The sequence below is a fragment of the Leptosomus discolor genome, chromosome 2, assembly GCF_034619465.1.
Source record: "Leptosomus discolor isolate bLepDis1 chromosome 2, bLepDis1.hap2, whole genome shotgun sequence".
Classification (NCBI taxonomy): Eukaryota; Metazoa; Chordata; class Aves; order Leptosomiformes; family Leptosomidae; genus Leptosomus; species Leptosomus discolor.
In genome coordinates, this window is record NC_141392.1 from 122,496,840 (window position 1) to 122,519,848 (window position 23,009).

Sequence of the window (23,009 nt, forward strand, 5' to 3'; positions counted from 1 at the left end):
AAAGGAACACATTAGCAGCTTAAGCATGATTTCTGCAAAGTCTAAATCAACATCAAAGATTTTTTTGAGCTACTAGACTTACTTAGGACTGAAATAATGGTGAGATTTCAGAAAAAAAATGTAAACTATAGGTCAGTCTGAGCTGATGCACTGAGAGTGAACACACTTCACAGTGAGTTCTGCTCTTTCCTCGTAAGTTGCACAGCAGCTATGATGACATCCACCAGGACATTATATGATTTCAGTGGTGCACCTACAGCTAGCAGAACACTTGTCCTTCACCAGTGCGTTGTCACAGCCAAGCGAGTTTTTCAGGCTTTCGCAGTTTGCAAAGAAGTTGTAATACTTGCAAGGATTGGCTGAAACACAAGAGATAGAAACAAACCCGTGAAATATTAATTGAAAACCAAGGCCTGGTCTGATACTTCTGCGTTTTCCAAAAAACTGCAAATTTTCAAGTCTGTATAGTCTTTGCACTTTTGCTTTGCTGTTAAAATTGCTTGAATATTATAGAAAAGGGAACGCAGGCAGAAAGGTGGTATCTTACAGCACCCATCTCTCTATATGCTTTGACTTGCTCCACGTGGAAGCCTGCAGGACCCAGGGGCCTGTGCAGATCTTCACAGATGTGTGAAGCCTGATAAATCTGTTTGTACCCTTAGATAGAGATGTACATTAAGACATTTAGTCTTGAGCTTTCCAGAAGAGGGCAGCAGCGGATTAACGGTGTGATAGTGCACCTATCGCTCAACAGCAAGGCAATTTACCCGTTATCACAGGATGGTTGGCGTTGGAAGGGACCACTGGAGGTGAACTGGTCCAACCCCCCTGCTCAAGACCGTGCCTGTTCTGATGGGATATTTAATCACTGTTATTTCTGGAGGGAAATGAAAGGGGCAGTTCTGGGATCTTTCATCCAGATTAGCAAGAAGTAACTATACAAAAATAAAATGCCGCAAAGGAACAACATTATTAGCTGAAGTAATGCAATGTTTGTTGTAAGGAGGAGAATACATTCACTTACTGCAAAGCCCTCTGTCACAGTGGCCGGGACAGTCTGCACATTGTGGTCCACTTTTGTAAGGTGTATCTATTTGCATTGGATTATTTCCTCTGAAATTTGAAAGAAATACAACACAAAACAAGATCAAAGTGCAGTTCTGAGCCATTAAGATTAATATATGTTATTTATTGCAATGAAAGGCATCCAGAAGTTTTTTGATAACATTATTTTCATAGACAGTTGTGTTTTAGTTTCAAATATTCATAGAATAGAAGAACTTTGATTTTAAATAAGAGGGACAAGAAGGTTTAGAGAAAGAAAATGGATTATTTGCATTTGTATAGCATTATCAGTTAACAAAAATCTCTTACATGCTTCCTAGTTCTGCTTTTCTAATGGCTTTCAAGTGATTATCTTATAAGGAAATAACCTCAGCAGATGCCTTCTAACATGCAGCTGTTTCAGATGTGCTCTTTACCTCTGTGAATGTTCATTTGCTGTTGGCTTTCACTTTGCATCTGAGTTTCTTGTTTGTGGTCAAAATTATAGGATGATTTGTGCACGATGTCTGATTCTGACAGAGATAGACCTTTCTTTGTTCATATGCTAAAATTTCCCTAATATCTGTTTTAATGTTAAATAAATATTACTATTTAACCTGATATTAAACCTACAATTCACATTAGTATTTTTGAAATGATAAATGGTTAAAATAAACTGTAATAATTTTATCCATGATCAATGGACCACAGGAATTTTTGAAAACATATTCATAATTATCACATGTTATGAGTAAAAAGGCGGTACGTACGCAGGACAGTATTCGCAAACATAAAAGTACTTAAATGTCTTCGTAGGACAGTGGGCAACTGCACATCCAATCTGGTAACTGTTGTACCAGATCATCTGTAGAATAAAAAATAAACACATTATTTCGGAGTCATGTTGTATTGATTTGTGATCAAAGAGCTCATAAAATAACAGACCGATCCAGTAGATAATTTTTTCTTTCATTTTGTCTATTTAGATTTGAAGTTTACAGTTTAGCTGTCAGAAAGAATAAATAGAAAAATGAGTTAACCATGTTCTTCAGTTTCAAAATGTTTTTCAGTGCAGTTTCTGGAAGGACAGTAAAGCTTAAATTAAAATATTTGAATCATAGATATTTTATTTTGATGTTTCTTAATCAGGTATTTTAATTCCAATATAGAAAATATTTATTTCTAAATTAAAGGTATTGAATTTTTTTTCTATAGAATAACATTTCCTTTCTGGACAGCTCTTCCAAAATACTGATTCTATTGCCTCAGAATCAGATTAAAAAGTGTGTTAATTTATTATTCTTCTTTGGATCAGAGTGTGAACGATAGCTAATGGTCTGATGACAGTGATCATTTTTTTTCTGATGAATAATATCTGCCAGCTCCCTTAAGTGTACTCCTGTAATTCTAGTGTATCACTGCAGCTTGTTTCAGTTCTCCGTACCTGAGTATAGTTCTCGATATCGGCATTTTTTGTGGTTGCTCCACGTCCGTACTTGAAATTGGAGGACTGACTCTGCCAGACTGCAATTATTTCAGGCCATGTTCTTTGGTTAGATGACATTAACACATTCTCACCACAGACGACACCTGAAGTAGTAAGGTAAGTCTATTTTATTACTTCAGAGAGAAGCAAACTGTAGTGTAGGAGTTAGGACAGAGGGGATATAGCTACATCCTAAAAAAAATCTCTATGCCAACCTATTTGCCCTGTAATTTTAAGAAGAGAACAGCACACCTGATCCTATGAAAGCTGCAGGAAATGTTACTCTGATTTTGGTGACCTTTCAGTCACAGATACTTACTGACTACAAAATGCTACACAAAAATATCTGTACTTGGTCATATCAACAGTCAGCTATTGTGCTGTCTTGTCTCCAGCAGAAGCCAAATGTGGGCACTTCAAGAAAGGTACAAATACAGGGCAAGTTCATAGCATCCCCCTCTCTAAGGTTCCAATAGTCTGTCTTTCATGGTTTTTATCTGACAAAGATGATGTTTTTGTGTTTAATAACCCTAAAAAGATATTCTACAACAGAATAAAGTTACTTTTATTTCTAGTTCACATGCACAGGGGTTGTCTGCAAATTGGCATTAACATCAGCTTAGGCTCCGTATTTGTCATATACCATTAAGGACTCTCTCCTTGCTTGGACTGAATGTCATCTCACACTTATCTGCCCATTTCTGAGCCATTTCAGCTGCTTTCTCACTCCACACCTGAAAGACACAAAGGCAGAAATATCCAGGTCACAGATAGCTTGGTGCAGTCCACGAGAATAAAAAAAATGGGGAGCGACTTGGGCATCATGCACTGAATGCTCCCGTGGTCCTCAACAGAAAGCAGGGGAGTTGTGCCTGTTTACATTACTGGGGCATGGGCACCACATCTCTTCAGCTCTTATATATTGCAGAGCAGGTTATTCTGCTTGGTATCACACAGTCCTGATCTCCAGATGGTCCTGATTAATAGGAATTTTAAAACATACTGTTGCTTTATTTTGGTGTTGTGCCTGAGTTAACTTTGCAGGGCGCAGTGCACCGTGCACCAAACGCCCTGAAACTCGTTTTCAGCCCAGGTGCAGCTGAGATGCAGTGACAGACACCAGCTGATCTTCGAACCTGGGGAATGTTTGCAAGTCTCAGCATGTAGACTTAGCCATAAAGCATGGACCAGCTCTTCTGCTCATGGGATAGGGATAACAAAGAATATCAGGGGTGACGGGGTGGGAGCAGAGATGGGCAAAGCAAGCTCAGCTGAGGACCAATGGCTAGGCACATCCAGGGGTTTTTTGCCTCTCTGGCAGTGTGTGATTCAGAAGCATGCTGCTGCTCGTGCTCCTGCTCCTGCTTTACTTACTCTTTCCTTCATCCAGGGCTTATGTTTCTCTTCTTCTAAGGGAGATGCTTATCCCATTAAAGACTAAAGAGTGTTACCCATAATCCAAGGGCCATCACTGCATTTTGTACCTTGTTCCAGTTTAAATGCTTTCCCTGAAAGGCTTGCACTTGCTGTCTATCGCAATGACACAAATACAAATAACACAAGGCAAGAACTTGTGATTCCCTGTGCAGGCTGTGTTAACGTAGATTTGACAGCAATAAATAGATGTGGTTGGGGCAAACCTGTGTTCATGGTTCTTGTCGACAAATAAGCCTAGGCATAGAACAGTTCCTATGTTGCTTAACTGAATTTTTCTAAATGGAGAAACTAAGACATGTTGGTTAGGACAGAGGTTTTGAATAGCACTTGTGGCCCATCCTGAGACATTTGCGATGAGTTTACAAGTACTTGCAGCATCAAGATGTGCAAAATTAAGCATGAAGCCTGCAGAAACAAAGGGTTAAAATTCTGGTTTCTTCATCTCAGTCCCAGAGCACCTTGCCTGCCCTCTCTGTTCACTGAGCGTGGGCTGTTTAGAAGGCTACAGTCTTCCTAAAGACGTGGAAAGCGGGATAGTTGCAATGCACAGCTTACCATCTTCACCATGTTAGCGGCTGTGGGAGTCACAGATCTCCGTATTTCATTGTGTTGGTCAAGGATCTCATTTTGGTCTTGCAACTTAAAATGAAGAAAGAAAGAATTGTCTATTAGTTCATGCAGAAAACCCTGGAAAACGATAACAACGAATGTTCCACTTATAAGAAGTTTAATAAGCAAAATAAATTATGAGCTTTGTGTCAAAGTAAAGCTTCTTGGAAATTTCCAACTTTCCTTTATTCATTCTTCTATTCTTATAATTGCTGATTCTTTTTTTTCTTCCTTCCTTGATTTGAACTGGACTTTTCATTAGCAGATGTGACCCTAAATTAAATTTGTAGATAGGAATTCTACCTTCAGATGTCTCTACATCAAACATGGAGAAAGCTTAGCTGTGGAGCCAAATCTCAAGACTGGCTTTGACCTCTTGTGTGCACTAAAAAAGCCTCTAGTTCTTGTCAGTTGTAAGATTTGGAAGTATAAGAAGCTGGATCGGAATGTAAGACTGTTTTCAGACCATCTTCTGAAATAACTAAGTTCAAGAAAACAATGAATGATTGAGATTGTTTCTCACATAGTGATGTCAGGTCCTGAATCCTTGCAGAGAAAAAGAGTTGCAATGCTTTCATTAGAGTTTCCAGACTAAAACTTTCCTCCGGAAAAGATTCTTCCTACTTAATGTCTAAAGACGAGACAGTCTAAGCTAGAGACCTTCACCTTCTTTGTCATTATTGGAGAGTGCAGAAGTAACTCATCCCACAAAATCTGAACTCCTTTTTAGGACTGGAAGAACCATTCTCTAAAAGTACTTCTTTTTCTTTTCTTTATTTGCAGAGAGAGCCTGACAGAGATCTAGACAACTAATACTTTCATGTTTAAGTCAGTGAGATGAGTTCTGCCATTGGTGTGACGATCTCTCTTCCAGGCACTGGTTCATCTTATTTAATTTTAGATATCTGTATCATAGATGTAAATATCTAAAAGTCATCTCAGTTTGCCTTTATGGTCGGCGAGAAAAGCATAAAATGAAAGAAACTAAATTCTGAAATGTCTAAATAATATGAATGAATCCTACTGCTTCGCCTTCAGAACTCAATTCTAGGTTTTAAAGGCGTGGTCAGTGACTTAAAATGGTCCGTAATGCTATTTGAAGTTCCCAGAGAACCCTACCTAGCTTCAGACTATTGCTTCAGAAAGGCATGTCTGTACAGCTGCCCATGAACGGCTCAGATACTCTGGAGAGTCTCAAGCTGTATTGACATTTCTGTTTGGGCAACTGAACCTACTCCAAGAGGTATCATACATCTTGTTTAACTTAAGACATTTACAGTGCTAGAAATAACACCTCAGCCAGTTATTTCAGGCTGTTGCTATGCTCAGGTGAAGGAAACAAGCAACTTAGATTTATTGAAGAAAGAGACAATTGGCATCCCTGAAGCACTTAATCCTTTTCATTCATTAATAAGCACACCTTGATAAATAGCTCACATTCAAGTCCCTGCATAGTAAATATCTACATCTTACAAGACTAGTCCTCTCTAAGGAGAGATGATGAATAGGTTTCTAATACTTAGCTAAACTATTTTATAATAGTTTCAGTTTATATTTTTTTGGAAACTGTATTTTTAAAATTAATATTGTGAAAAGAACAGTATTTTGATAGGTAGAAGAAATATCTTAATACCAATCTTTATTGTGTTATGTTAACATGTTAACAAGAATTTCAACCTTGAATTCTAAAGCTCTAGAGGTCACTAGACCAGACTAAGCTATGTCAGATATCTATACAACGCGCTCAGATATGGTTCTTTTGCATAGATGAATGCTCCTACCTTTCCATGAGATTGGTGTATTAAAATAGCCAGGAAAATGGTTGCAGCTGTTAGACCCATTTCTATGGAGAGAAAACAAAAAAGAAAACCCCAAATCTATTAATTTCTGTTGCATGAAGTTTGTGGTGTAGTGTGGTATGGAAGCAAGATACAAAACTGTTGCGAAGCCAAACCTGCCACAGAGAAGATTATTTTAGTTGATGCCTAATATGGTTGGAAGTGCTGAAACTGTGCAGATGAGTGTATATTGGTGCATGGGCACCACGCTCTCATACAGAGAGATGACTCCACCTTGCATTGAAGCAGGGACCGTAAGTAGCATAAAGTTGCATGGTTTTTCTAACAGATGGATCCACCCCCTTTTGACTTATTTAAGATATATTGAATTTGCAGCGTTCCCTTCATCTTTGCCTCCTTGTACTAAAAAAAAGCCCATTAATTTGTTCAGTAGGGTCAAATCAGTGTCCTGCTCAAGCAGGCATCATCTGTATTGGGAACAGGTAGTGTGGAGTGGAGCACTGAACTCAACAGTTGTCTATGTTCCTTTCCTGCTCCCTGTTTCCTCATCAAATCAGCATCATAATATCTCCAGTAAATGGTGATGATCACCCTCAAGTTACATCTTACCCCTAGACATAAATAAAACCTTAATGAAATAATATTGGCTGATGCCTTGTAGGAGCAAATACCGCGGTATGTACACAGTTTTAAACCCACTCATATTCATGGGATATTTTTTTTACATCTCAGAAGAAGCAAACGTTATGGTTTTTTGTATTATACAGAGAATATATGTTTGAGAATATGCGCAAAATCATGTCTTTTGAGCTGGTAAAGAATGAAGAAGTGGCCAAATGCCAAAGAAGAGTAACTGAGCTCAACAGGTTGTTTTGAAACAGACTGAAGCAAGCAAGGAAAACAGAGCTGGCCTCTGAGAAAAACGCACAGTGAGCAGTACAGGTCGGTGGTAGAGATCTAGGAAATCCTGCTTGGAAGGGAAACTATTGGGCTAACACCTGTTAAAACCATAAATATACAATGAAAATATAAACAATGCACTAATCCGTCTCTGCTAACTGATTAAATAAGCAAGTTGGTGTTAGGTGAGAAGAATAAACTAAGCGCTTTCACTTCTGACAGAAACTGAAGGATAGATTCACATCTTAAAGAATTAACAGCAAGTTACCAGGGTCTTGGAAAAACAGCTTGCATTTCACTCTTCTTTCACTGAATGAAATTAATATTTCTTGTGCCTAGAATGATGACTTGGAAGAGATAACATTTGTAGCATTAATCATACCCTGTTCATTATTTAGCACCTGAAATTACCTCTAGATTTTTGATCTGATCTCCCTCTTATTTATGTCGGGTTTATGTTACTGAAGTCAGCAGATTTACTTGCTATGTAATCCTGCATGAGTGAGTCAGCCTACATCTATGGTGTCAGAAATTGCTGCTTATTATAGGGAAAATAGTGGTAACAATAAAAAGAATAATGATGGGGGTCCAGAAAGACTGTTAGTTGGTGTGACTCTTCCATTTATAAATAGTGCAGCAGCTCCAATACTTTCATCTTCACTGAGGAGCAGGTTCTATACTTTGTGGTCTGTAACTGGGCACAAACAGGTTCATTGTAACCCTCATCTGGGGTTAAATTTTCAACTAAAATTTAGCCCTGCACAGAGGGCCTGGGAAAGGCCTGCCAGAACATGGGAAAATACAAAGTTTTTCAAATGTCTTGCTTTGTGTGTGAGACCCCTTCACTGTTCACATTTTATGAGTCTCCCACACTAGTTTGAGTATTCCAAAGCACATGTCACTGTAGCAATACTCTTGCCCGTATTTAGTTTTGAGGTTGAGACTGACTTCCTCTGAACTTAGATGCTATTAAGTACAGGCATAGCTAGAAACATTAATCATTTTTACAGCACAGGAAAGACTTTCCAATAAGATTGGAGCTCAATCATCCAGAAAACATAATTGTGTCATGTGACTTGTACACCCAGCCAAAAGATCTTAGGGCTAATGGTCACAGCAAAGTGTTCATGGACAAATATAAGGCATGAGTCCATGTATCAGAAGGTGGCAATCCAGCCACTGTTGGAACAAAATAACTTATTTATTTTTAAATGCTCAGCTATGCAGAGTTTCAACCTACCTCTAGGGTGATTAAACCAAAGATGAAAAGTGAATTCTCTTTTTGCTTGCATGGTACCAAAGCAAGAATAAGTTATCTGAGTTCAGACCAAAAGCTCTCGGGTTAGTCTGTGCAATGTGCTGTATACTTTTATGAGCTCACAAGGTAATGAGCTCAATATATTGATTCCCAAAATGTACTAACAAAAATGTTAGCACAGCATTGCCATGCAGAGATTGAATCCAATGGGCTTCTGGTTATGTTATGGTGGCATTGTGCCTGGGCTAAGAAATATTAACTCTTAGGAAGTCTATTCACCCTATGAAAGCACCAGGAGAATGTGATCTGGTGACTATAATGCTCCTGATACTAGGCAGGTTGCAGCTAGATTGATCATTTAATTCAGTACTGTATATTCCATTGCACGGTACAAATCAACAAGACATATCCTATCACACCAAACACTTCATGTCATTCAGATATTCAGTCTTTAGCTTGTTTTTCCATGCTTGCATAAGGAAATCACATGCATGAGGTAGAGGCAGGGATCTCACTCATACTAACGAAGAATAAAGTCTTAAACTGCAGGGATATCTTTGGCCCCTGAAGAGTTATCTTGTCCTTACATGTGGAAACAAGATCTCTCTGGGACTCTCCAGGAAAGTGCTACAACTGGAAACATAAAACATTTCCAGATCCAGAATTAAACTAGATTAAAATAATACTGCACATCATTGATTGTCAGACTGTACAATCAAATCTGTCCCTTGGAGTAAATACATGTGGCATGACTTTCAAAGTCAAAAGTCGACAGTTCCCAGATACAATTATCCTTCCATGTCAATAGTATTCAGTCCACTAAATCACTTCTATGCTTCTGAAAAGACAAATGCTAGCAATGCATTTTTCGCTAGCTCTGCTTGAAAACCAGACATCTCGCGCAAATTTGATTGAATGTTAAAAAAAAAAAAAAAAATCTATAGCTAAAAAGATAGAAAGAAAGTTCTATTTGAAAAATGCAGTCCAGGCTTTTTGTGTTTAGTCCTGGTGCTTCACTTCTCAGCAGAGCCTTTGTCCTGCCAGCTGATAAGGCTTTCAGGACATAGCAGGTTTGAAAATTTGTAAGAATGGGAATATTTTCTTTTCATTTACTTTGAAATAGGCTTTCTCTACCTTCTCTGAGTTTACATCTTTAACATTCATGTTAAAGATGTAAAATTTTCACTCTGCATTAAGAAAATGCAACCAGCTTACTGCATACTGTAACACATAACAGACATTTTAATAATATGCAGTAAGCTTGGTCAGCTAGTTAGCATTTCTAGACGGAAAAATTCTGAGTTCAGCTGTCCTAGCATACCCAATACTCAGGTGAAATAAATTCCACATAAAAATAATTCAAATTACATTAGAAAAGCATTTCCCATCACTGACCACCCTCTGCAAGATGCATTAATTTATGTTCACATTTGAAGAATGGAGTAAGTGAATCAAAGTGGTACCTTTTGGTCTAAAGAATTATGGGAATTAGACTTCACTTAAGCCATTTCTCACCCACATAGGTGGAAGGTGTGCTTTCTAAGCAGAAGATACAATTTATATTTAAATTCTTCCTCTGGAATTATAGACATTTCCTTTTAATTACCACATTTGGTGCAACCTAGCTGTTAACTACATTAGCCTTTGTAGCACAGTGCCCAACCAATACTGACCAAGTGACTCTATGGATAACATCTCTAATACTGAAATTAATTTCTGCGTACATTACCTTCGTCCAGACAGAATACTTCTGTGTCTTAGGAAGAGTGGGAGGAGTGAGACGCTCTCCTCACTCCAGGGTTGTACATATATATATATATATATATATATATATATATATATGCATGTATGTATATATGCATTCCCTTATCTTTTCTTGTCAATATTTATTATCAATAAATGACATCAGCTTTGGGGCCAAACATTTTAGAAGAAACAACTTTTCTTAGGGAACGGGTGACTGAAAATGAACCAATCCAACTGCCAACAAAAAGCCAATTGTTCTGGCTTTTTTTTTGCTTGTCCCCAGGGCAAGGAAATAAAATAAAAGGCTTATCCTTTTGCAGCACTTTGACTTTGCCAAAATACTTGTAGTCTAATCATTAAGCTGCAGTGCTGATGTTGTGTTCACAAGATGAAAGCTCAAGCTTAGGAATGGTTGCATTGCAATTGTCTTTTCTGGCTCTGGCAAAAGAGTGGAACGAATATTTTGAAGCACATATATAAGTTAATAACTCACTTCATAACCATGAACAGAATGACCTGCACATTGGGCAGCATTGTGATATTTTTTTCCAAGTGGTTCCTGAACTTCCATTTGCTAAAGAAAATTTGTATTGCGTTAGCTCACTGAGACCAAAAGGCTGTGGCACTAGGCATTATAGTACGCACAATTTGCCCCACGTGTTGCTGAAGAGTAATATACACACAGGATAGCTACAGATGTGTACATTTTCCCCCTTCAGAATGAAGAGATGTGTGGTATGTGTTTGCCTTTTTTCTCCAGTGAAGCATCACTCAGCTCACCTTTCCTTTTTGCAGAATCTTTGCTTCCACTCATTTGTAAGATAATATCACAGTCAGCTTTGACAGATTCTCAATGCTCAACTCTGCTCTAGTTAAACACAATCTGCCTCTTGTCTTTCAGAAGGCATAAAACATCTGCACATCTCCTCATTCTTTTCTTGCAGTTCCCTTCCTCACCTTTGTCTTTGCTGTGGTGCTTTACACGCTGAGCACCATTTTTGTTATGCAGGGACGAGGTTGCTGCCCATAGCACAGCTCAATATTGTTTCATTTTTTCCTGGTTTCTGCAGTATTTCTGCGGCTATATGCTACTGCCAACATTTTAATATCAGATTGTAATTCCTTTCTAACAAACACAGCTAATTTTGTTCTTTATTTGTATAGTGGGCAGCACTACAGGAAGTCACTTGTGAGAAAGTCTCCCATGACCTTCCATGTTCTGAGATGATAAGGGTAAGGGTGCTTTTTTACCTAAAGTGCTTTGATGATACCAAGGTCATCACCATGACAAAGCCTAATAAACTGCTTACCATTTATCAAGACATTTATCAAGATGGCATCTCTATTGACTGTGAGGGGAGGTGGTCTAGCACCTCCAGATACTTCATGTCCTGGGGGATCCATTATTTTAACCCATGCACTGTATTCAGCAATTTTCATTAATTTGCAGCAGTCACCTGAGTTTTATTTGTATTCTCAAAATGAAATAATACTGCTGCAAGTACTTCTTTAAAGTGTGACACACTTGTTTAAATAGTGAAATCTATTTGTTCTATAAAGAATGGCTGCCAGATATGCTACAATTCATGGTCTATAGGTAAAATAATTGTGAAGAAAACAAATATTAATAAAATTGACATCCGGGACCATGGTACAAAGAACAATTTTGCATATCAATTACCACTTCCTCATGTAGATTACCTGAAGGGGTGGAGTAATTTAATTGGAAAAAAAATAATTAATTCCACATTGTTCTGCAAATGTGTGTATTTTTTTTAAAGATAAATCTGTGGAAAGTTATTAAAAAAAAAAAAAAAATCAGCTTGAGGTATTTGACTGTGGAAGTTCTCCTTCCAGCTCTTATAAAGCTGAATGACAAAACTCTGATTTGAACTCAAGCAATGAAAGCAAAATTACAGTTTCTTCAATTTTTCAATTCTTCAGTTCCACTGAAGTTAATGTCAGCTTAACTAGTGCCTTTGATTAAAATTTATGCTGTTCTGTGTTGTTTAGGCTTTGCAGAGATCTTTTTCTTAGCTGTACAGAACTCCTTGCAGGCCTGATCCTTTTAGCTAACTTTGTTTTGCAAAAAGGAACATTATTAATTTTTTCCACACAACCCAACATGTTTTCGATTCCAGATTATTATTAGGGAGGTAACCAACAGGGTAATAATTAAGCAGTTACTGTCAGATGGGAGTAGATGCCACACCAAAAAATCTAGCCCAGGCAAAGTCAAGGCACATAAATACAGAAGCTACAAGTTTCTTTGAAGGTTATTGGACTACCAGGGTTGAGATACCGGCCATAGCCAACTTGCAAATTGGAAATTTTGACTATAGCACTGTTATAATACTGTACCATTGTTTTTGAACTGGAGGAGGCATGTGCTCAGCCAGCATGGAGAGCAGGTAGGGCAAATCCACCTTTCTCAGAAACACACCATTCCATATGTGCCCTCGATCTTCGGAGAGCAAAGCTACTCACCATGTGTGGTGGTTTGGTGCCTAACAGTGTTTTGGCAGGTTAAGTGGACTATAAAGGTGACTGCTGTAAGAAGGTATGAGGAGCTTCCCCATCTCCAATTTTGGACTCACCTCTGGCCATGATCAGGCTAATTGACGCCTCTGTGAATAACTCTAAGGGTGAAAGAATCTGTGGAGAAGTTCTCTGTTTGTCTTTGTTGATGAGAGGAAGAGAGGAAGAGGATGTGAGAGAAACAGCCCTGTGGACCCCCCGGTCAGTGAGGAAGGAGAGGGGGAGCTATCCCAGAGCAAATGTTCCCTTGCTGCCAGTGGTGGGGTGGCAGCTGAGCCCCCGCAGCTCCTGGAGATCAGCAGTGGCCCAGAGGTTGGCCTGAGCTTACGGAGGACCCTGGGCCAGAGCAGGGGAATGGGCCCAAAGCAGGCCATGGCTCCGAGGCAGCCCGCGCTGGAGCCGCCCGTCGGTGGGAGGGTGGCAGCCCCGGGAGGGACCCGCGCTGGGGGGTTCTGGGAAGCTGCGGCCCCGCGGGAAGGACTCGCGTTGGGGTGGTTGGAGGGGGAATGTCTGCCGGGAGAGGGACCCCGCGGTGGGGCAGGGGAGGGCTACGAGGGCCCCTCTCCCTGAGGGGGAAGGAGCAGGGGAGACCCCTTGTGCTGGACGGACTGTGACCCCCATTCCCTGCCCCTGCGCTGCTGGGGGGAAGAGGGAGCGGAGCTGAGTCCGGGAAGACCGGAGAGGTGTGTGTGGGGGAAGGTGTGTTGTTTTTAAGACCTGGTTGTATTTCTCATTATCCTTGATGGTGGTGGTTGTTCATTAAATTGGTGTTGTTATCCCCAAGTTGAGTCTGTCTTTTGCCCGTGACAATAACTGGTGAGTGAGCCCTCCCTGAACTTTGTCTTGATCCTCAAGCCTTTTCGGTTGTATTTTCTCCTCCCCATCCCACAGGGGACGGGGTAGGGGTGAGCAAGCGGCTGCCAGCCACTGCTTTGTTGCCAGCTGTGTGTGCTCAAACTGCTACACCATGGCTTTTCTTCACCATCTTTCAATCCAAGCAGATGTACTGATTAGATTGCTGCCCACTGTGGCACATCTGCAGTCCTTAATGGTTGAAATTTGCTTTCACTTTATGAAGGAGGCATGTTCAGGTCTGCTGTCAGAGGCAGATCTATGGACTGGCAGTGGGACTGCTCCTTGTTTGCTGGGCTGCTTTGACCTGAGCGCTGAGTTTAAGCCTCTGCTGAACGTGGCATAATCAGATCTGCAGCAGTGAGGGCTGAGGAGCAGCTGAGAAAGACCCAAACCATTGCCTACTTCTGCTCAATCCTAACATTGTTTTGGTCTTGTCCTTCTAGTGGCTGCTACTGAGTTTGTATGCTTATATACACAATATAATGTGGCTGACTTGTAAGTCAGTTCAACCTTACTGTTGTTCAGCTTATTTGCTCTCTGGAGAGTAGCAAGGAAATTCTCAACAAGCGAGGCTGTAGACTAAGCACACCCATAAGTGTCTGACTGTGATTACCTGAGGCAGTCTTATTTCAGAGAATCACAGACAGGTAGGGGTTGGAAGGGTACTCTGGAGATCATCTAGTCCAATCCCCCTGCTAAAGCAGGCTCACCTAGAGCAGGTTGCACAGGACTGTGTCCAGGCAAGTTTTATCTCCAGAGAAGGAGACTCCACAACCTCTCTGGGCAGTATCTTCCAGTGTTCTGTCATCCTCAGTGTAAAGAAGTTTTTCCTCATGTTGAGGCAGAACTTCCTGTGCCCCAGTATTTGATCACTGTTACCAGTTAAGTTGATGACATAAAATCTCCCATACAATATTTCAAAAGGGTTAACTTTTGTTTATTCCGAGCTTTAGGTGTGACTTGAATTCGTAACAATGCCAATGGTAAAACATCGAGCCGTTTCATGTGCATTTCTTGGCACAACTTTCGAATTTTATTTTTGACAGTTTGATTCATTCTTTCTACTTTACCACTTGACTGTGGTCTCCAAGGGGTGTGTAAATCCCATTTAAACTGTAAAAACTTTGCAACTCCTTGAAGGATTTCAGCTACAAAATGAGGTTCCCTATTTGAAGATAAACCTTCAGGTATTCCAAATCTGGGTATTATATCTTTTTAAAAAAAGCATTTATAACCTTTCTGGCTTTGGTGTTGACATGGAAAAACTTCTGGCCATCCAGAAAAAGTAACTACTAAAACTAACAAATATTTATAAAAATCAATCTACCAGTAACTCCCAGGTATAGAGCCTGTTTCACCTCTCCAAGTAAGGGGTTTCATTGAATTTTAGGATTATTTCTCACACAGATTTCACGTCATTGTGTTATACTTTCAGCTATTTTCATCGTACTGGTACCTATGGCAAAGAATCTTACTTGTTCTAGTAAAGTGTCTGCTCCCGTGTGGGTAGTGGAATGTATTGTTTTCATAATTTCTTTCATCAGTTGTGGGGTAACTATACATTGTCCATTAGGGGTTTTTCACCAACCCTCAGAAGTCCTAACGCATTTCAAAAATTCAGCCAGTTTATCTTCCTTTTCTGGATATTTAGGGACTTCCACTCTGTAGGTATTTTTTTTTTTTTTTTTTGATTAGGGCTGCCACTTTAATGACAAGGCTGCCGTTTTAGCAGCTTCATCAGCTTTCCTGTTTTCTTTGATACCATTGGTTGGTCCAGTTTGATGTGTCTGACAATGCATTACTGCCACGTCTTTGGGTTTATTAACCTCTTCCAGTAGTCTCAACATTTCTGCACTGTATCTCGTAGGGTTTCCTTGTGACGATAACAGTCTTCTTTCTTTTCAGATGGCACCGTGGACGTGTATGACTCCAAAGGCATACTTTGGGTTGGTATAGATACTAACACACTTTCCTTCTGACACTTCCAGAGCATGAATCAGTGCAACGAGTTCTGCATTGAGCAGACGTGTTTGCAGGCAGAGATGCTGTTTCTATTTCTCCTTCAGGGGTAACAATAGCATATCCTGCTCTCCGTAGGAGATTTAAATGCTCAACCTAAATTGCTGTAACCAAGCTAAATCCCTTTAACCATATCCCTGCATGCAAACTAAATTTCCAACACGAGTACCTCACAAATCATCTGCCAGCCCCACACAGAGGTACTATAGGCACTGGGTCATCTTATACAACGTTAGACACTTATGTTTAGGCATCTTAACCACTTCCAGAAGCCAGAAGAGGGAGAGGGGGGGGATAAAGAGGGCATATTCATTAACACAAGCCACTCCAAATCCCTCGTGACATGAGAATTAGAGCAGGAGAGATGTGTGCTTCAGCACACAGAGGAAAGGGATCCATCCAAGTTTCCTACACAGTGGGTGAAGTATTTTATTCTTGTAGCTACTAACTGTGAATGAGATAGAGATCCAAGCACTGCTTGCACTTTTCTTTGTCTCTGGTTTTCCCATAAATACCCTGAATTAAGCACCTTGTTCACAACTGAATGGGGTGATCTGAATTTTTTTTCCTAATGCGTTGGAGGAAATGGGAAAGAGAAGGTTGTATTTAGTTATTCCAAATGAAGTTCCACCTCTAGGTCCCTGGTTGAGCTGCAGGAAAAGAGCACCAGAAAGGTAATAATTGTTTTAATCACCTTTACAGGATCAAATATTTCATTTCCAAAGTCTGAGCTTTAATTTAAAATTTGTCTTTCTTAAAGAGACTGTTCAATAGACATTTCTGTGTTTTATTTAGTTTTTACAGTCACAGTTTGACACTGCAATGAACAGGTTAGGATAGTGCCTGATTACAGATCCTCGTGCTCTTTTTCAATAATGCTTCACATCTCTTTGAGAATACTTTATTATAATACAACCTTGGACAGCTTTCAATTCATCTGTGATGAGAGAGGTTTGGAAATAGGATTGATGTAAACATTTGTAAAGGTCTGGTAGGAGAAAGGAACAGTCTCTATCCAGATCTGAAAAATAATTTCCAGTCAATTATTTTAAGCACTTTGTCAAAGAACAGTCTCATAATCTTGGGGAAACAATGTACTGGATGCAAAATATAGAGAATGTATACGACTGTTTTTTGGAAGCACTTAAGAGCAGCTACTGGAGTCCCAGGATGGTGACTTTTTCAGGCTTCATGTTTCAAGTGCAATTAAAATTCTAACATTGTCGTTTAAAGCACTTCCGTGAAATTTTAAAGCTTTGGCTGTAGCTTTCTGCTACAGATGCTTGTTGATTTTTTCCTTTTTTTTTTTTTTTTTTTTTATTTGTCCAGATATTTTTAAAGAATTGTTTCTTTATGAAGGAGAAATATTGATTTCTAGATCATCTTTTTTTTTGGAAATATGTGTTACAGTGTACGTCCACCCAGAACTCTAATTATTATTATGTTGTATGCATTATAATACTACATACTTCTTACTATCTGTTTGTGTTGGTCTTGTTACTCCTGGCCTCAGAAAGGAAGAATAAATAAATCTCTTTGTTCCACTTACTCAGTCTGCTTCCTGCTGTCTTTTTTTGAACATTAGCAGTCTTACAATCACCTTGAGAAGCTGAGGAAGGTCTTGATATATTGTGTGGGCCAAATGTATCCTCACCAAATTCCCATTGCCCGAGGTAAAGTGTTGCTCTAGATGGAGAAACAATCAGCTGTAGATTTCTAGTAGGAAAAAAACCCTGAAAATGTCAAACATCTGCAAGAAAAAAGCCACTTCCCTGCTTACTGCAGCCATGTAATATTTAAGTTAGCAGGCAAATTACTTAGCCCAGCATAAAGTTGAACTCCTGGATCACCCTTCTAAAAAAGCTGTGCTAGGAAATTCCAGGAAAGTGCAGTATAGTTCTTATGTACTGAATCATCTCTTTACTAATATTTACATAATGATATATTAAAAAAAATCTTTTGAATATTATTGTGTCAATTTAAGACTTACTGATGGTGAACAGGGTGAAATAATTAACTTCTAGGTCTTATCAACAGGAAGGTGGTTAATACATCCCAGAACAAAACATGCCTTTTTTGATGTCTCATCCATTTTAAAGGTTGCTGTGCTCCAATGAGCATTCATATACTTGGTTATTCTGTTGTCTCATCTTTTATTAGCCCAGATAACATTTCCAGTTTATTGGGTTTTTTTTGAATTCCAGTCCCATCCCCTGCACATCCTCCTTCATGGGGATGTTATCTAAACCACATTTTCTTTCTTTATATGTAATGACATATAAAGTCAATATCAAAAGTCTTATTAAAGTTAAAGAATATCTTGTTTATTGCTTGCAGTTGACTCATTTTGCCAGTTATCCATCTGTTACAGCTGGGGGTTGATACTCCCCTTTTGGACTGGACACTTCAGATGTAATTTATGTTAACTGATCAAGGTGTATATTGAGTAGTGAACACACTTGGAGGTAACAAGCAAAGCAGCCAGTAATATAAATCAGTAACCTAAGGAATCAAAATAATCCATAATCCAGTTAAAAAATATCAAGCTACTAACAGTAACTGGCTGTTGTATAGCTATGCAGGCATTTATGCGCAACTATGAAACTGTTAATTAAAGCTCTTAAATCTAATTTAAGTTCTAGATCCACTATTAACTTATAGTTCTATAAATACTGTGATGCAATGCTACTCCACCCCGTCCCCCCACCAGATGTTGACCTGATACAAAGTACAATGGGGGACCTTCAACTGTCCTGGTGGACTCTGGTTTGCAGGTTGGCATCACTGATGTCTGTAGGTGTCCACGGTCTTACTGCCAGAAGATTCACTTACTTTTATTTGATTTTATTTTTATTTTCAGTTTTTCTGAGTTTGAGTCCACCTTTTCACTGCCCTTGCAACCCATTTTCTTTGGTCTAACCCTTCTCAGATAAGCCGTCCTTTCCTAACTACATTTTCCCCTTTGGTCCTTATTTTGCTTCTAGTGTGTCCAAAACCTGATATTTCTGATAACATTCCCTAGACAACCTTGCCCTCATATTGTATTACTAATATGGTAGGTGTGAGTGCTATTGCAAACAAAAACACCTGTCATTTTTCAGTTCATACTGGTTGTATTTACTTTATCATATCTAGTCATGTCACACAATTTTAGCCTTGGTTCTTCTGCCTAGCTCCAGTTGATCACAAGCAGGTTCTTATCTTATGAGCCAGAAATTTGCGTATCAGAGCAGCAGAGTAACTTTTCTCACATTTCCACTTGTGTATGAAAAAAGGAAATAAAAGTTCCCTTTTAAAGACTTAGCTACTGTGAGGCCTCTTTGTCTCGCAGGCCTGCATGATAGAAAGTTGAAATATTAGATGTGTCTTGTTATCAACAAATCCTTTATGGATTGATGCATCTATTTTTCAATTATTTGATCCAGAATTTTTCCCTGGATCAAACCGGGGCAATGATTTAAATGCTTCTTTAGTTCCTTTTTAAGGCAGAAGTTCTGTATTCATCTTCCCAAAACTCTAAACCGCTTCTTCTATCAGATGTTTCCCTTCATGAAGTTCGTTGTTCACAGTTCAAACATTTGTTCAATTAGTTCCTTAAGTAATGGTGGTGAATTTCGTCAGACTTGACTACACCTCTTCCATCTCACTGCTATTTTAAATCTTGCAGATGGATTTGTCCTGTCTTCTACTGTAGTGAAGACAATTTACATGGAGATTTATTGCCTTTCCCTTGTGTGCGTCAAGGTGTTTAAATTTCACTACCTGGGTCATCTCCACGTCTGAACTGCTTTGGGAAAGAAATAGAAATAATCTTTTACATCGTGTCATTCTCATATGAGGATGATTACATTCTCTCTGCAGATTACAGTCTCATGGACTTCTGCCTTGCTTGTTCTTTGTCTATGGAAAGCAAACACTGTGGGTCAGTGACCCACCACTCCTACAGAGCCAGAGAGTGTTTACCAGGAAACTTTTTGTATGCCAAAGTAAATTTTTCTTTAACATTCCATGTTGTGCAACCAGGGCACTTTTTCATTTACTTCAAGAATACTTTTAGTGCCAAGCAACAAATCGCAAGCTCAGTCCAGCTTATCGAATAAACAAGTTAATGTATATTTACCTTAAAAGAATGTCATCATCTGAAAGCCTGATTTTAAGAGATAATTACAACTCCTTTCCTTGATTTTCCTTCCTAAATATTTTTCTTTCTTTGTTCCTTGCTCCTCTGCAAAAGGCCTGAGTGAACATGGCGAAAACCATGCATAGCGGCAACAATATTGCTCAAATCTGTGGACCAGGGTGAGGGTCACGTAGTTTGGAGGGGTGTTCAGTGGATGCTTCCAGCTTCCCACTTCTTTGTTCCGTCACCTCTCTTGTTACAAGCTCTCTTTTGGGTCCATTTGCTCTGGCATCTTTAGTCAGGCACAAACCGTTCAAGCAAAAGATACAAAATATAACGCAATTATTTTTTGCTTTATATGATGTTTGTCATATGCAAAAGTGTCTATGTTCTGACCAACTTTGAGGCTCATGACTGTGCAGAATCTTTGCTGATGGGGCAGGCACTGAGGGGGCTTGTTGGCCTCCCTAGCTTCATCGAGTGCACACCCAGTTCTGCTGAGATACCAATTTCCACCATCTCTGTGGACGTAAGTGACTCACCCAAAAGCCTAGCGATTCCCAGATAGCTCCTGACTTTTTTTCTTTTCTTTTTCTTTAGAAATTTCCATGTTACTGTTTTCCTTTTTGAACCATTGAGCTGCTAACAACCCTATCTCAACTGTATTTCCTCTCTCTCTATGTTTGCTTTGCTGTATTTCTACAGACTTTCCCTTTGCTCTTTCCCAGCAGAAGGAGTCAAGGGTACGCACTCGGGCTATGGATGTTGGGAACACAAGCAGCTGAACCCTGACATGAGTCTGGAGGGAGCTCACAGATGGGATTTCAGAGCGACAGGATTACGCTCATTCGCAATGTAAAATTTAAAACTCAAACTATTTGCACATATATTTGTATGTGTACTTTTCTACTGCAAGCCTCTTGAGCAATTTTTATTCAGTGATGTCTAGTGGTGCTAATTTTGACAGATGAATGGAGCTTTATACACTGGCTTGCTCTTGCCACCACCTCCATGTTTGCAGCAGGAACAGTTCGTTGGTGAGGGTGAGGATGCTCAGCTGGCTGTCAAGTCAGGTGTATCCAGTCAGATATGCAAGGACAGTTAAGTCAGCTGAAGTCTTTCGTGGAGGAGGTGGCTGATTTAGTAAACCTATACAGTCCAAATATTGGTTTAAGGTGTCCCTTTTATTTTGCCCTTGTTCAAATCAAAGGGGTAAATGAGAGAGGATGTTCACATCATCTGTACCTAACACACCCAGTGAGCTATCCCAGAACCCACCTGCAAAGAGAGGCTTCTCTGCAGGGCACCATGGAGATCCTTCCCTGACCCATCCCACGGAGGACCCCGTCCAAAGAGCATCCAGCTGAGATATATGCTTCAGTTCAGTGTGGTGGATCCCCTCGAATGGCTCAGGGTACCAATTCCAGTCTAAGTGGAGATTTTGCATGAGTGGGATGTTATGTTTGAGCAGCTGGCACAGAGAAGCACCTTGCACACACAGCTTCCCCTCCATCCTGCAGGAATGACCAAACACACAGAGTAAAACCTAAGCCTAGCGTTTTAGCATGGAGGAAGCGGAGGCCACTAAATGCACTGTTGAGTATCACCACTAACAAGCAGCTCCAGACAGTAATTTTCCTGTGAGCATGGTATCCTGTTGCCCTCTGGTGGATAGAAGCCATCCATCCCCTTCCCGGGCAGAGTGGGATGTCTATGGACATGCTCTGCATGCACAGCAATTTACCGGGTGTCGTGGATGAAGTGGTGCACTTCATTCGTAAAAAAAAGAAGCAGCAATATGTTTATTGGTACAAACCAGCAATTTGACAAAGTTCAACAATAAATGCGAGAGTGGTTTAACAAGATTCGATGGCAAGGTACACTTGAGTATTTGCTGCATAGGGGACAGGGTCAGACAAAACTGTCAGGCGACCCTCCCATTGGGTCATGAGGTTCAGGAAGGACTCCCTTGCATTCTAAATTCCTATTCAGAACAGAGTCTAGGTGCAGCTGGATCCAGACCTTGCCCCAGACTTGGTCAATGGTTTATGTCTAAAGGATTATATATGCTCAATCGATCCTTCATATCACTTAGTTAAGATTTCAAAATTTCAGTGCTTATATTTCAGATTCACTTACCGAGCACCTGATGCAATAAGGATTCTCTCAACCTCGAGGAGTAACCTTGAGGAGCAACCCTATTCAAAGGGAGGTCCTGGCATGCAGTCTACTGCTGTGCAGGAGACCTTAACGGGCCCTGGGCTGTCCACTATTTATGGAATAATATGATTGACTCATAGTCACATTTGCATACAGACTACAGTTGCTAGTTTCTTCCAAATTTGGCTTGAGTCAGTCATTGACCAGCACTGTGGTTAGGTGGGCACACTGTTCAAGTTAGCCTTTGGCTATTCTGTTGTTACCTGTTTCCCCTTGGAGCTGGAAGAAGCCATCACGACCAGATGCATCCATTACAACCACCACCAGTGGGTATCAGTTGAGTGGCATTATGGGAAATAAAGGTCACATTGGAGAGGGGAGAGCACACTGTCGCACTGGGCACTAATTAAGGTGGCTCATCTGAGCGTACGACTACATGGATATCATGACAGAGGCTTTCACACCTCTTTGCAAACCCAACCCTGCGAGTTCTTATGAGCTCAGTAGATTTACTCAGGGTGTGATACATGATTGTAATTTCAATTCTACACACATTGACATGAAGATGGAAAGGATTTATACTGACATAGATTTACTATACTAATACAGACCTGCTCCCTCACCTGCGACGGTGGTATCACTATAGGACAGTTTCATGTCAGTGCAACTGAAATTACAGTCTTGGCTTGTGCTGTTTTAATTTTTCATGGGGTGATGATAGTATCTTTAGGAGTCCCTGGAGATATGTCATTTTAATTTGAAGTACCCTGCCTAGTATTTTTTCCTTATAGAAGATGCTTTTTATTTTTCTTTTAAGGCTTATAAATGAAGAGAAAAAAGGAATTTGCACCTCACTTTGAAGGTACTTTCTTAAATAAAAAAATAGAGTTGGAAGAAACTTTGAAAAACCTGGTTGCAGAATCCACAGACCTAAAACATTTTAGACAGTTGTTTGCTTAAATTGACTTCACGTCTGTTGAATTTAGAATACCACAGTCTTAGTGAGTCCAAGATTAAATAGACACCTTAATAAGAATA

General features: G+C 39.8%; 1 protein-coding gene across 1 annotated transcript in view; it reads right to left on the reverse strand.

Moving 5' to 3' along the window:
• Nucleotides 1-231: 231 nt before the first annotated feature.
• Nucleotides 232-23,009, reverse strand: part of LOC104351564 (serotriflin) — a 50,777-nt gene continuing 27,999 nt past the window's right edge. The window contains exons 7-13 of the mRNA XM_086460487.1: nucleotides 5,243-5,275; nucleotides 4,523-4,599; nucleotides 3,174-3,264; nucleotides 2,489-2,634; nucleotides 1,815-1,909; nucleotides 1,025-1,113; nucleotides 232-359 (exon numbers count right to left, since the gene is read on the reverse strand). Coding sequence (XP_086316613.1) covers nucleotides 232-359; nucleotides 1,025-1,113; nucleotides 1,815-1,909; nucleotides 2,489-2,634; nucleotides 3,174-3,264; nucleotides 4,523-4,599; nucleotides 5,243-5,275 — 659 coding nt within the window. The remainder of the gene's footprint in view (nucleotides 360-1,024; nucleotides 1,114-1,814; nucleotides 1,910-2,488; nucleotides 2,635-3,173; nucleotides 3,265-4,522; nucleotides 4,600-5,242; nucleotides 5,276-23,009) is intronic.